General features: G+C 39.0%; 1 protein-coding gene, 1 long non-coding RNA gene and 2 gene segments (V, D, J or C); 1 reads left to right on the top strand and 3 right to left on the bottom strand.

The window, feature by feature from the left end:
- The first annotated feature begins 6 nt into the window (after positions 1 to 6).
- Positions 7 to 790, top strand: LOC104871750 (eukaryotic translation initiation factor 1A, X-chromosomal). Its single transcript, XM_010637813.1, has one exon. The coding sequence runs from the start codon at positions 28 to 30 to the stop codon at positions 457 to 459; it is 432 nt and encodes a 143-aa protein (XP_010636115.1). The 5' UTR covers positions 7 to 27; the 3' UTR covers positions 460 to 790.
- Positions 791 to 2886: 2096 nt separating this feature from the next.
- Positions 2887 to 4942, bottom strand: LOC104871749. The gene is made up of 3 exons (XR_782963.3): positions 4776 to 4942; positions 4433 to 4555; positions 2887 to 2949 (listed from the first exon to the last, which is right to left on the bottom strand). It is a non-coding gene; the product is annotated as an uncharacterized LOC104871749 (long non-coding RNA).
- A 786-nt stretch (positions 4943 to 5728) lies between these two features.
- LOC104871803 lies at positions 5729 to 6457 on the bottom strand. The segment is given in 2 exon segments: positions 5729 to 6045; positions 6305 to 6457. Coding segments are annotated over 2 exon segments (363 nt in total).
- Positions 6458 to 11279: 4822 nt separating this feature from the next.
- On the bottom strand, positions 11280 to 11787 carry LOC104871804. The segment is given in 2 exon segments: positions 11280 to 11581; positions 11736 to 11787. Coding segments are annotated over 2 exon segments (354 nt in total).
- Between the last annotated feature and the right edge of the window lie 3023 nt (positions 11788 to 14810).

Below are 14810 nucleotides of genomic sequence, written 5' to 3'. Positions count from 1 at the left end.
CGAGCCGCGCGACCCTCGTTAACCGCCATGCCCAAAAATAAAGGTAAAGGAGGTAAAAACAGACGCAGAGGTAAGAATGAGAACGAATCTGAGAAAAGAGAACTGGTGTTCAAAGAGGACGGGCAAGAATATGCCCAGGTAATCAAGATGTTGGGAAACGGACGGTTAGAAGCCATGTGTTTTGATGGTGTGAAGAGATTATGTCACATCCGAGGGAAACTGAGAAAAAAGGTTTGGATAAATACCTCAGACATCATATTGGTTGGTCTCCGAGACTACCAGGATAACAAGGCTGATGTGATTCTAAAATACAATGCAGATGAAGCAAGAAGTCTGAAAGCGTATGGCGAGCTTCCTGAGCATGCTAAGATCAATGAAACGGATACATTTGGTCCTGGAGACGATGATGAAATTCAGTTTGATGACATCGGGGATGATGATGAAGACGATGATATCTAAATCGAACAAAACATTCTGCGTTCCAGTTTTTCAGAAGATTGTCCTACCTTTTGGATTTTGGCCATAACCCTCCAAGAAGAAGTTTTCATTAGCATGACTGTATAATTTATTTGGTTCTAAGTTATTTGTTTCTGTAAAAACCGTTAATGCTGAATTATTTTAAGTGAAATGTTAAGCCCATTTGGTTCTTTTGATGTAATGGAGCTCACCGGTAGATGACCAAATGTATTTCAAAAATAGTGCATTACTGTCTTTCCTTCTCTGACCCTTCCCAGTTAAGTAAATGGGTGTTGTGAATAAGCCAAAAAGAAAAGAAAAAAAGAGAACTATGTATGAACGTTCATTTATTCAGAGATAAGTATTTAAATTTACATAGTTTTAGAAAAAAAAAGAAGCTGTTTGAGAGACATCAAGCAATGAGAGGTGCTGCTGCTCCAGGGTGGTTAGAAAAGACCATGCTAAGAAGAGAAAAGAGCAAATATTAAAAAGGGAAGCCATGTGGATATTCCAGGGATAAATCTCAAGGCAGGGGAGTGGGCTGAAGGGAACAAGTAGGTATCCTTATTTATAGCATGCACATCATGTACAGCATTTAAATCCACGCAAAAGTTTTGCTTTTTATTCTTTGTGATACGAGACATTAGGGTTGAGAAAAGGTTGTCTTCTTGCTGATGTTTCCTTGCTTTAAAAGAATATCACAAACTAATCTCATGATTTTAAAGGATGACTCTGCTGCTGTCTCACAAACAGACTGCAGTCTGGCAGGGTGAAGACAAGGAACACCAGTGAGCAGGCTTAGAAGGGCTTCAGCCAACACAGACAAGTGGGTACAGTCTGAGTAGGGGTGGAAGGCCGAGCCACTAGAAATTGTTCCCTTTACTTGATTTTGCTTTTAAAGTGCCCAGACATACCACATATTTTTGTCTAGAGATTTACATTTTTAACAGCTCTATTGAAATCTGATTTACCAGCTGCACAACTCAGCCATTTAAATTTCAATCCTTATTAATATTTTCACATACCTGCTCAGTCATCAGCCAAATCAATTCTAACACTCTCATTGCCCACTACCCTTCACACTCATTTCCCTTCCCATCACCCCTGCCACCTAGGCAATTAGAAGTCTAAATACATAGTGAAATTGATGTATCTGTATGGGACATTGTGTATAAGCCAGTTAGATATCACGTGACCTTTTATGTCTGATACCCACTTGCTTTTGCATAGTTCAAATTTATACATGCTGTAATATTTATCGTATTATTCCACTGTTTTTGCTAAGTTCCACTTTATGGATATACCACATTTTAGGGTTCCATTCACCAACTGTTGAACACCGGGTTCTTCCTAACTTTTAGCTATGATGAGTAATGTTGACATTGACATCTTTGAAAAACTTTTTGTATAGATGCATGTTTTCATTTCTCTTTGGTAAAGAAATAGGAACAGAATTGCTGCTTTACAGTGTACCTGCAACATTTTTCATTCTCACCAGAAATATATGAAGATTCCAATTTGTCCACATCTGGCTATGTCATCTGCCTTTTATATTATCTATCTTACTGATAGTCAGATGGTATCCATTTTAGGGGTTTTTCTAATCCATTTTAGATTTGATTTAAATTTTCCTACAGACTAATGATGCTTATTCTCTTTTCGTGTGCTTTTTGGCCGTTTGAATACTATCTTTGGAGAAATGTCCTTTGACATCCTTTGCCAGTTTTAATTGGCTTATTATTTATTGCTGCATTGTGAGAGATGTTTTTACATTCTTCTTGGAGGCATCCTATCGGATATACTATTTCAAATATTTTTGTCCCACTTGGGGGTTTTCCTTTTACTTTATTGATGAATTTTAAAGGCTGATTTATTTTCATTTTATTTCTTGGTCTTTTGATGTCATATCTAAAATAAATTTGCCCAACACGATGTCATGAGAATTTGCACTTATGCTTACCCATGTTTTGTAATGCTGTTGTTACATTTCAGTTGTTACATGTTCCTTTAATACGAAGCTTTTCAGTGGTGTCACTCTCTTGGACTGCTTCATTCTTTTCATCATAACCACCTTCTTCACCGTTTTTGCTAGGTTTGTCTTCACTGGTTCATATGTAGTTTCTCTTTTTTTAGGTACTGGGGCTCCAACTCAGGACCTTGTGCTTGCATGGCAGGTGGTGGCACCTCTGAGGTAAATACCTGGCCTGCATATGTAGTTTTTTGAAGGCAGCAGTGTCAATGTGACCATGATCAACTTCTTCGGCGGGGGGTAACCTGGGATCAAACTTGGGTCCTCGAGCTTGCAAGGCAGGCAGTGGAATCACTGAGTTAAATCTCTGGCCCTCAACTATCTCTTCTATTACTTTGTTTACTTTCTCTTTGAATTTGGCTTTCAATATTATCATTTTTCAGTTCTTTGCTGCCATTTCAGCTTGGCTGATCTGTTCCTCTTTTCAGTTATCCATTTGGGTAGTATGTCACATAACCCTATCACTGAGACAGAAAGAAGTAACACATTGTATGCTTTGCTATCGGTGTATGACCTAAATAACAAAATGCTCAATGATCCGTCACCAGCAGACTTTGCAAGAAATTTCCTGATTCATTACCAACCATAAGAATTTGGAATTTACATGTGATTGTGAGCCAGAGACCTACAATGATGTTTGTACTGTAAGTACATAAATTTTGATGTGAGTTTTGTGTTCAACTAATGAAAAAGACTTAGAATGGAGTCCTCTTTAAAAAATAACATAAGACAGAGCACTAAGAAAGGAAAATAATGAAAATGAAAGAGTTTTGGGCAAGGTTTCCTGGATAACAAGGTCAGTAATCCACAGAGCGGATTTCCTGTATAGCCTTTGCATCAGGGAACTATGCCAAGTATCCCTTTACATGCACATTTTTTTGCCCAAGGACCCATGTAACATAAAATGTACACTTTATGGGCCAATAAACTGACATCAATTAAGGATTTACAGTAGGAAAGGCAAAAAAAAAAACTCCAGTATTTTCAAAGACATCAAGACTCCTGCAACTAAATACAAAGATTCTGATTTGCCAAGTTTCCTCTCATAGTCCTTGCAGCTATCTCCCACTCCTTGTATTCTTCCTGTCAGAGAAATAGCTGGAAAGATATTGAGGAAACTGAGATTCCCTCCAGCTCCAGTCACTAGATAAGACTCATCTCAATGAAATTTTCCTTATTCAGATCCTAAATACTGCCCATCTTTCCCAAATAATTTCTTGTTGATAAAAAGCTAGCTCGGTGAGAAATTGTGGAGGATGGGAGATCTCTACAGTTTTGGGTCATAAATAACCTAACCCAGTTTTGACACCATCACTTGCCTTGCGTGCTTCCTCTTTATCACAGAAGAGTGCCTGTTCTGCCTATCCAATGGCCTATACTTCATATGCAGCCAGGAAGCGTTCCAACACCTCAGCCGATCTGAAATTTTCTGTTACATAGCATCTCTCAGCCCTCCCTTGACCATCTTATACAGAATCCCAGATGTTCGAAAGGATCCTCCCACTGTCAGAGGTCAAGAGGCGGCCCCCCTTCTGGTCCCTTTCTTAATGGAAACAAGGGTCCTCATTGGCATGACAATGGGTATAGCATGTATCTCTCTACCTCTGCACCTTTCTATCACGCATTGTCAGTAGAGATCTCAGAAGACATAGACAAAATAAACCAATCCCTAAACATAGTCAGGACCAGATTAATTTCCTAGCAGCTGTTGTGCTCCAAAACAGACATGCCTTCGACATGCTGACAGCAGCCTAAGGGGAAAGTGCCAAGGCTCTGGGTGAAGAGTGTCTTAATTTGTTAACCAATCAGGCACAGTCAAGGCCAAGGTTAAAGAATTATAATACTGCATCAAAAACTTTAAGAAACAATGGGGTACGTGAGGAATGACCCAAGACTACTCCTGGCTCCAACAGATTATGCCACTGCTACTTCATTGGGCCCAGTGACCTGTGTGTGTCTTCTGGCCATGGTAGGCCTGTGTCTGTTCTGCTGTTTTCAAAATTTCTTGCAGGAACACATGAGGGCATTTACCAACCAGTCACAGAACTCATCATGGTGGAGTACCAGCCACTGCAACAGAAGGAGGAAGAGCCCATCTATTGCTGCCCCCATTAGATCCAGATTTAGCCCCAATCTTCACCCCTTTGCCAGCTTGAAGCAGCTCCAGAGGAAGAGACCTTCACCCAATAACCATAAAACAAAAGCCTGAAATGTTAGATTTCCCTCATCTTAAGATGGCCACTACATAAAAAGAATAGCCTTTCCCTTCCCATAATGCCCTGCTTCTCACCTAAAAAATATGGCTTTTGCCACTAAAGGACAGCCTTCTTCCCACCATGCCTCTTCCCATCAAGACAGTGACCTGATACTCGCTACCTCCTGGCAACTAGAGATGACACAAGCCACTAGTGACATCACAAGCGCTTCCTAGTAACATCACATGCTCTTCCAATCCCTAGCCACTACCTCACTCAATCCTACCTCAGCTTCTGTAAACCCCTCCCAGCCCCTATAAAAGATACTCCCTGTCCCAGCCATATTGCTCTCTCTGCTTTGTTCAGAAACAGCCCTGTAGATTGTGCCTACAATAAAGGCTTGTAGTGGTTCTGGTTAAAAAAAAAAAAAAAAGTAACCCATTTTGGAGAACACCATTGTATTTATATGATGTAATTTCCCCCAAAACTAGGAAATGTTCCATCATCTCTTTCCAAAGATGTGGTTATATGTAGAACCCTATCTTCCCCCTCTTCTAAATGTTTATTTTGTTATGAAACAGTTATTTCTTGGGACAAATCTTCTCTCAGAATCACTCCCTTCTTGCCCCAACTTGGGAAAAGACATTAAGCATTTGCAGTCTCATATGCCACTGTTGTATCTCTATATAAAACATTTCACTGAATGAATTTGAACAAGCTCAAGAATATAGAATTGTATGTGAGGATGAACATTTAGACCATTTTAGTCATCCTGAAGGTTTGTGCTTTTAAAACTCACAATTGTCTGGCATGGTTGAGAAACTAGTTTGATAGACTCTTTCACTATTAAAGTATCTTGTGTGAGGCACATTCACTTCTGGTGTATTCTTAGCATTGATTTGGATGACTTTTTACACAAAAACATTGCTGGTGGTGGGTGGTAGAAGGTAAAAAGAATAGACTAGCTCCTGGTCCCTAAACTTCAGTGGATACTGAGGCAAACACTCAGCAGCCAGGCCTCTGGCTGCTGCTTAGAGTTTGTGCTCAGCTACCCCGCAGTTCCTGCCACTGTGTCCCTCAGAGCACAGTAGTACACAGCCGAGTCTGACTGTTGCACTGAGGCTTTCTTCAAGTGGAAAGAGCTGGTTTCTGTAACATATGTGGCTTCAAAACCTTTGTTTCGTCCCTGATCATTGGCTTTCATGGCTTTCAGGAGGAGCTGCAGACTTTCTCCAGGGTATTGGACATACCAGAATAGGTTTGGATACTGTTTGGTTTCATAAGAACAATTCAGTGTTAGGGAAGCTCGTTCAAAGACCGTCACTTGGCCTTCTGTCTGGTTCACTGAGTCTCCATTGACTCTTCCTAAAAAAGAATAAGGTAATATCAACTCTGTGCAGTTGACCTTGGTTGACATATGGCTTCTGCCTCTGAGAGAAAATTGTGGTTAAAAATTGCATCAGCAGCTGGGGATTTAGCTCAGTGGTTCCACCGTCTGCCTAACAGAAGCAAGGTCCCAAGTTTGATACCCAGTACAAAAAAAAAAAAAAAAATGTATCAACAACATAGAACAAAAACATGGCATCAAAAAAAGAGACTAAGCTTAATGGGTCATTTTACTTACCGATCATTAAGAGTAGTACAATCACTGGTCCTGGAGAACAGCTCATTTTCAGTCTCCAGACATGAATCTTGGCTTATGTAAACGAAGTTTAATGTCTCTGTGAAAGATGAATATGACTCAAGAAAAAAAGGGACGTGTGTGTGTGTGTGTGTGTGTGTGTGTGTGTGTGTGAGAGAGAGAGAGAGAGAGAGAGAGAGAGAGAGAGAGAGAGAGAGAGAGCAACCATTAACAATTTCAGTTAAGAAGTTGATGCTAACACATACAAAGGCTTGGAGTAGAAGAAAAAAAGAGGTGTGTGTGTGTGTGTGTGTGTGTGTGTGTGTGTGTGAGGGAGAGAGAGAGAGAGAGAGAGAGAGAGAGGAAGGTGCTCCCCCTGATGGGCTAGACAGTAAATTCAGCTGCTTATAACCTGTTTATTTCAAAAGTCAGTGCTGTATTTCCATTTTTTCTAAGACACCTGTTAACTGTCAGGTAGTCCTACGTAATTCTAAAGAATAGTTGGTATTTTTCATACTTTTACCCTAACATCAGCTTACTAGGAAACTCCATACTACAATATTTCTAAGAAGAATTTAATTTTACTCTCTCTTAGCCATTTGGACAATGCTGTGATCTGATGAAAAATCATATAATCAAATTTTAGGATAAAATCAGAAGAGTAGTAATGAATTTTTGGTCATCTGCTGGTGAGGTTAGATGGTACAGAATTAAACTTTTGTTCATTGTACTAGTCCTACACAAGGAAAAATGTAAGAAATCTAGGAGCAATTAGCAAATATTTCTTAAATGTACAGATAAATGGATAAATGATTTATCTTTGGTTGAGAAGTGCCACTACTTAAAATATATCGCTTAACACTGAAGATATCAATTATAGCAAATGGAACTTAATGAAAGCTTCTAAAGAAAAAGGAAATTTTATATTACACATATAGTAAGTAGCTGAGGATATAGCTTAGTGGTAGAGAGGTGACAAGAATGTGTGAGCCCTAGGTTCTCAGCACTGAAAAAAAGTTTTATATGTATATATAATAAAGTCATTTAATCACCTATAAAATTATCTGACATTGGTTTCTTCCATCCCAGGATAACAACAATACCTAGATGAGTGGCCTTTTTGTAAGTGATTTCTTTAGTGCATGTGGCTTCAAAATTGTTTTTGTTCTGATACTAAGCTTCATGGAAATTTTGCCTCGTGTGATTTCTACATATATCTGTCTGCTAATAGTATTGACCAACATAGTTCAGTAAAATTACTGTCATCACAGGAGAGGATACCACTGAATGTGAATTTTCCTCAAAAACCAAAGAATGAGCTCCATTTCACCTTTTAGAGTTTGTAGAAAGATGTCTGCTGATGTGGAGAAGCATCTCATAGAAAGATGATAGTTCTTTGTGTATAAAGGGAATTAAAGTAAAAATATATCTATGGCAATATCTCCTCTTACTGATAAAACCAATTCTTTCAGAATTTAAAATTAATCATCTCAGAAAGTTTGTAATGATTCTATGTGTGACACATGTTTACAAAATAGTTTTTGAGGACACTAACTTAGATGGACAGTTGACATCTGAGATGTGCACTTCTGGGGCCAGCAAGGGAAGAGCCCCCCCTCCATATATATATATTTTTTTAATCAATACATATTTTTCCAACATTTTAGGCTAATTTTATTAATTCAAAATTCTCTTTTTGTTCATCAAAGCCAGATTTTTGTTTGTATTTGCCTAGGAGTGGCATGGAATGACGGATTAATAATTCTTTAAGTTTGCTGCACAAGCAGTGGCTTTGTAGAACTGAATTAACACACTAACATGGTTATTACCTTAAGTAAAACTTACACCTCACTGTTATTTTATTAGTGAAAGAGCAATGTACAGTAGATTTGAAATATACAATTCCACTATGAAAGTGATAAACATCAATAACAGGGTAAAAACAATAGCCTGCAAAGGAGAGTTTGACCATCAGAAACCTTAGCAATCAGAGAGCTCTGTTCTGTGCTGTCTACTTTATGCATGGACCTGCTATTTCTGGAATCCTGGGTCAGCTCTTATCTTCTGAGGATTGTCTGCTTATGGAGACTCTCTTGAGAAGAATAATTAAGATATTTAGTGCAAGGTTTTAATTCCTGTTATTTAAGGATAGATGATGTCATAGTAGTTGGTAAAATGTAATCAAGGATCAATTCCTTGTACTTTATCTGCTGCATTTGCATAAAGTTTGTCATGAGGTCATTCCCACAGATGAAAAGCCATCTTTCTCTGAGATTATTTTTGGAACACTGACTCATGCAGGTTTAGGTCTCATAAAGGCTATTTGCTGTTTATGTATTGGGGGGGTGGGTAGCAGGCATTGAACTTGAGCTTATGCTTTCGAGGCAGGCCGTGAAACCACTGAGCTAAATCGTATAAAGGCTGTTTAAAAAAGAAGTTAGGAAGGGAAACCTCTTGTCATATTGATGAAAAAAACTAAATGTTATGAATTTATTATGAAATGAGTAGGCTTTCAAATGATGACATATGTGTGGTTAGGGATGTGTCTCTTGGTAACCGCTTTATAGCAGGCCAACATATGACTTACCAAGTCCTGGGTATTTTTGTGTTTGGTAAATTCTCTATTACTGAGTCAATTTCATTGCTTATCATTGGGTTGTTAAGCATCTTCACATCTTCTTGGGTTAGGTTTGATAGTTTTCATGTGAAAGAGGAGAAAGAGGGTTGAGTTTGAATATGAACAATATCCAGACTGAAATTTTCTATCCCAGTCTGTAGTCCCTTACTTTCTACACCTTTCTGCAGGTCTCAGTAGCTGTTTTCTCTGAATCCACAGAGAGGGAGACTTCTCGGAAACACATTGAAATAGGCTTTTATGTGCAAGGATAAATGCTGGCAGGGATGGCAGAAAAAGGGCATCATTCATTCTCACCTGGTTTCTTTCCTTCTTACACAGCCCTTTTGCTATACATTGAATGGCCAAGAAGAGCACCAATAAGCTAGTTTTGTTTTTGCTGTGGTCGTCTCCTTACTACTGTAAGGGGAATGGTTTTAAATCTGTGAGGTTTCGAGGCTCTTCCCTTGCTGGCTCCAGAAGTGCACATCTCAGATGTCAACTGTCCACTTAGGTTAGTGTCCTCAAAGACTATTTTGTGAACATGTGTCACACATAGAATCATCACAAACTTTCTGAGGTTTTTATTTCTGGCAGGAGTTTGTCTATTTTGTTTATTCTTGCAAAGAACCAACTTTTCAATTCATTGATTTTTTTTCTTTTTTTTTCTTTTTTTTTTTGGTACCAGGATAAACTGATTTTTCACTAATTAATCTTAGCTTTGTCTTCTTTTTCTAGCAGGGATCAAACTCAGGTCCTTGCACTTGTGAGGCAGGTGGTTAGATTAGTCTTCTTTGTGTCATTTAGCAGCTGTCAGGTCCATTTTTCATGCACTCATTGTTTCTATTTATCTCTCATTAATTTATTACCAATACCTGCCCTGTTTTCTAGTTCAGCCACTCTCACCTCTCATTGGTCACATCTGCTGTACATATTTTCTGTGGAATCTTTAATCTCCTGAATTTCTGCTTGGTACCATTTTATGGACTCTGATTCGGAATTCTTGTTTTGTATTGTTTTATTTAGCTTGGCTCACTTTTTATTAGTGTTGTCCATGGACTTGCTGATTGCTTTAGTACGGTCATTATTTGTTATGTTTTGTTTGTACTGGTCAAGCACCAGGAAGATTTTTTTTTTTAATCTCCTCTCTTATCCTTTCAAATAATTTGGCTGTTAGGCTTTTGCTTCCCTCCTCCTTCATACCCCACGGAACAACCTTGACTAGGGGAGTTGGGAGTTTTTGCATTTGTATTGCCTTGTCTTCTAATTTTTCTATTTTTGCTTATTTGGCTTTTGGGGGTTTGAGGTTTGACTATTATGGAAAATTAAGTTCTAGTATGGAGACCTCTTTAGGTAATGTCTGCTTTTCAGTGATGCACTCTGGGCAGACTAACTATAGGCCTTTGCTTCTGCCCCAGGATAAACCGCTTCCATTTTTGGGGTGGGGGAGTACAGTGTATTTGGCCCAGTACCCAGTTCTCCAGGAATCAGCAGGAGTATTGTTAGTGAAACTAAGCCAACCCAGACATTGGCATACATAAAAAGCAATGGATAGCAACAACGATGTCACCTTGGCTTTAGAAATAAACACAGCATCAGTAATAACATCAAAGACAAACTAAATAGACATACCCTAAGAACCAACAAAGTGCCACCCTTAACTGTAGAAAAGAGATCTATGATTATAGTGTAAATGCTAAGACAGACCAAAACTTAGCCTATGACAAGTATTTGATAAATGGAACAATTTTATCTCCACTAACAATAGAAATGCTGAATTGTTCCTTTAACCAATGTAAAGTGGCCTCCTTTGCTTCTTCTAAACAGTTTTGGCTTGAGAAAACTAACAAATACAATTTTGAAAGCTCTCAAAATGCATGCATATCAGAAATTATGACATTGAATTATTTATATGAATCTAAATAGCTAATGTAAGCTCACCTTTACAGCATGAATTTCAAGATGAAACATCCTAAATCCCTGTAAGAATTCACTCAGCACATCTTTATGACCACGTGGATATGCCTGAATTTGGGAATAGTGCAGGTCTCATGGCATGTGCTCCAGATCCTGTACTATACATCTGCTGATTTATTATTCATTTCTTACTTTGGATATAAAAATTCTAAGCTGTGTGCCTTGAATAAATAAAAAATCAAATTTTACATATCTGTGATGCAACAGCCAGCCAACAAAATGCTTTCAATTTTGTCATCTTGAATCTAAATTTATTATTATATGCTTTTTGTATCTCTATGACAGATGTCCCAAATCATTACAGCAAATTCCATAACGGAAGATCCGTGTTCATGGAAAGTGGGTGGGCCCAGGCCAGGGGCAGGTTCCTGCACAGGCTGCAGGTGCCTAGGAAGCAATGTGCACAGCCGCGCAGAAGTACACAGCTGAGTCTCCAGGTTGGGTGGCTGTGATGTGCAGGGAGAAGTGCTTGGCTGCCTTGTTGAGTGAAACAACGAGTCTTTGCTTTTGCTCTTTCTGCTTGTTTGAACGAATGTCAATAATTAACTGGGGACCCTTTCCAGGTTCCTGCTTATACCAAGGGAAGTAGGATGAAGCACTGTCTGAATAAGTACAGTTGATCACGGAGGTGTCTCCTTCCTGGACTCTCAAGGTGGAAGGGCGCTGCTCCACCTGCTCTCCGCGGCCCACTGTATGTAAGAAAAAGGGAAAGCAAAAGGTGGTCAAGTAGTCACTCTCCAGAATTGCTTTTCTCTTCAGTAACTACAGGAAACCCGAATACATCCAGTTCTACCTAGACGTATAAAGACCATCTCTTATATATTCTGTGGTCCCCAAACTCACGGTGCAGCTGGAAGTACAAGAATGTGAACAAAGCCTGAATGACTGTCTTCATTTTTCATTCCAGTGAGGATCAGTCACAGACTGGTAACTCCACCTGTGTGTGTTACTTCTCGTCTCTGGTTGTTCCCTTCTTCGTCTAACAATTATAGTGGTTTCTGATCTACTCAGCCAATAAGGAAAAAGTTACTCCTGCCCCAAGCCTAGTCGCGCAAAACCTTATTCTGCAGCCGCTGAGCTACTCTGCCACCTCGTGGTCACATCCCTAACTACAGAATTCTCTGGGCCAGTGCTCTTTTAACTATGGAGGACTCAGACCTATAAAAGCAGTGCTAGATCAAACCAAGTGGATCTTGATTCAGAGAATAACACACTTATGAACATCTAGTGGGTTACATAATAAAATCAAGGAAGAAATTTAAAAATTTCTGGGATCAAATGACAATTCCAGTAAAAAAATGACAGAACAGGCGGGGCACAGGGAAAGCAATCCTAAGAGGGAAATCTATTACAGTCAATGTTAACATAAAAAAAAAAAAAAAAAAACAGATCTTGGATTGAGGATGTACCTCAGTGGTGCTGCAACTGCCTGGCAATCTCAAGGTCCTGAGTTCAATCCTCAGTATCAGAAAAAAAAATAATATATATGTGGCTAAAATAAAAATTTTTTTAAAAGAGCAGAGCAAGCTCAAATAACCTGATGATGAGCCTCAACATACTCAAAAAACTACTACAAATCTTCATAAAGTTATATATGTCCCAGTACAGGAGGTATTTAGAACCTACAACAGGCACGATCGATAAAAGACAAGCTAGCCATGGCATATTAAACTTAAAATATAATAGAGAAAGATGAAATATATTAGTCACTTTGTCAACATTGAGACAAAATGCCCAACACCCACAACTGAAGGAAGAAATTTATTGTGTCCGTTATTAATGGTCTCCAGGGTGGAAATGGCATCGTGATAGGCCCTGTGCAGAGAGGAGCTGCTCGTCCCACGGCAGCCCGGAAACACAGCAAGAAGGACAGAGCTAGGGAAGAGAATATACCCATGTAAGTCAGCCTCCGTGACCCACTCTGACTGGCCCCACTTGATACCAGTACATTTAACGTGTTTAATTGCATAAATTCACTGATGAGTGTGGCACCTTCCTGATCTAATAATATTCCAAACATATGAGACATTTGGAGACTATTTCAGACATAAACCACGGCATTCAGCTCCTGGCCCTCAAAAGGCTCATGTCCATCTCACTATGTAAAACAGAGCTGGTTCATCTCTAAGAATCTCCAGAATCTGAGTTCCAGCATTACTGAATAGTCCACGGCCACAGTCTCCTCTGAGACCTCAAGGTAAGCTGTTACCTGTGAACTCCTCTAAAATTCAATAAGAACGTTAGACACTTCCTACATACAATGACACAGTTAAATATTTCCATACAAATGGGGAAGAAAAATAAGATAGAAACCAATGAAACCAAAGTAAGACAGAAAGAAACCCGACAGGGCAGACATTAAACTCTGTAGCTTTGTGTCCAGCCTCTGGGGTGAGCTGTGGTGAGAGATGTGAGCTCCAAAGGGCTTGGGCAGCTCCCCCTCTCTAGCATTGCTTGTTGCAGCTCCTGTGCCTCTCTCTTGGGGGGAGTCCTGTCATTGTCTGCAGCTTTCCAGAGCACATATTCCATTTTCCAGCACCTCAAACTTCTTGGAGTTTCCACTGTACTTTCAACTGCACTCCCACAGCTTCCTGCAATTCCCACTCAGGGACACACTGCCTGTCTCTCGTGCTTTTTTCTGAAATCTAGGTGGAAGCCTCCGTGACCTAATAAGTCTTGCACTTTTCATGCATATAAAACTCACCATATGGATGCTGCCAAGATGTGCTGCCAGAATGAGCAGTAGACAGGTCCACTTGAATCATGCATGCAGCTGCTTTGATTACATGGGTTGCTGGTGCTGCGAAATGAATCCTGGGGAACCAATTCCCTAGATGGCCCTGCTTGAGGAGGCATCTCAAGGACTCTCTTCTACAAATGGACTTTACAGTTTTGCACCCCTCAGCCTGTGAAGGGTGCTATTCATCAGAATAGCTGCGGATTTTTCAGCAGAAACCTTGAAGACCAGGAGTATGTGGAGTGAGGTATTTCAAGCTTTGAATGAAAATAACTTCCAACCTAGGTTACTATGAATAACAAAGCTATCCTTCAGAATTAAAGAAGAAATAAATACTTCCAAGATAAGCATGGACTAAACAAATTTATGAATACTAAGCCAGCATTGCAGAAGAAAATTAAAGGAATCCTACACACAAAGAGGAAGAGTATATATGTAGATGAGAATTAGGAATCTAATATTAGAAAAACAACAAAATGACAAGAATTACTAATACCTTCCAATAACGAACCTGAATGTAAAAGGTCTTAATTATTAAATTAGAAGACACAGACTGATAGACTAGCTTAAAAAACAAGGGCCAGGTTAAAGCTGAAAAGAAAACAAGGGCCAGGGATTTAGTTCAATGGTTTTGCTGCCTGCCTCATAAGCTCAAGGTCCTAAGTTCCATCCCTGGTACCAAAAAAAAAAAAAAGCCTCAACTCTGCGGCCTCCACAAAAACTTCTCACTAGCAAAGACATACAAATGGAAAGGGAAAGAAAGAATGGAAAATGATATTCACGCATATGGAATCTGAAAGCAAGCAGGATTAAATATATTTACATTTGACAAAGCAAACTTCAAGCAAAAATTAGAAGACAAGCTCATTACAAATTGATAAAAATATTACAATGGTTTAAATGTTGTCGAAATTCTGTACATATTACAGCAAGGTTATAAATTATGTTACTTGATGGATTTTTGGTGATTTTATACATTTTTTAAAAGAAAGTGCTAAAATTTCCCATTAAGGCAGTGAATTAGAAAACTCCTACATAGAGTTCTTGGCAAAGTTTGCTTTATATATTTTGAGCTAGGTTTTAATTTCATATAAAAATTTTGTTATGCTTTCCTGGTTAGTTAGCTCCTTTCTTATTATTTAGTAGCTCACTTTTGCTGATTCTTCTATGGCCTTCTGTTT

The sequence above is a fragment of the Fukomys damarensis genome, unplaced genomic scaffold (assembly GCF_012274545.1).
Source record: "Fukomys damarensis isolate Sample0158 unplaced genomic scaffold, DMR_v1.0_HiC HiC_scaffold_17, whole genome shotgun sequence".
In the NCBI taxonomy this organism is placed as follows: domain Eukaryota; kingdom Metazoa; phylum Chordata; class Mammalia; order Rodentia; family Bathyergidae; genus Fukomys; species Fukomys damarensis.
This window is presented reverse-complemented; position numbering and strand designations above follow the sequence as displayed.

What these genes read in the sequence shown, in the direction of transcription:
- LOC104871750 (XM_010637813.1), top strand. Translation starts at nt 28, where the DNA reads ATGCCCAAAAATAAAGGTAAAGGAGGTAAAAACAGACGCAGAGGTAAG.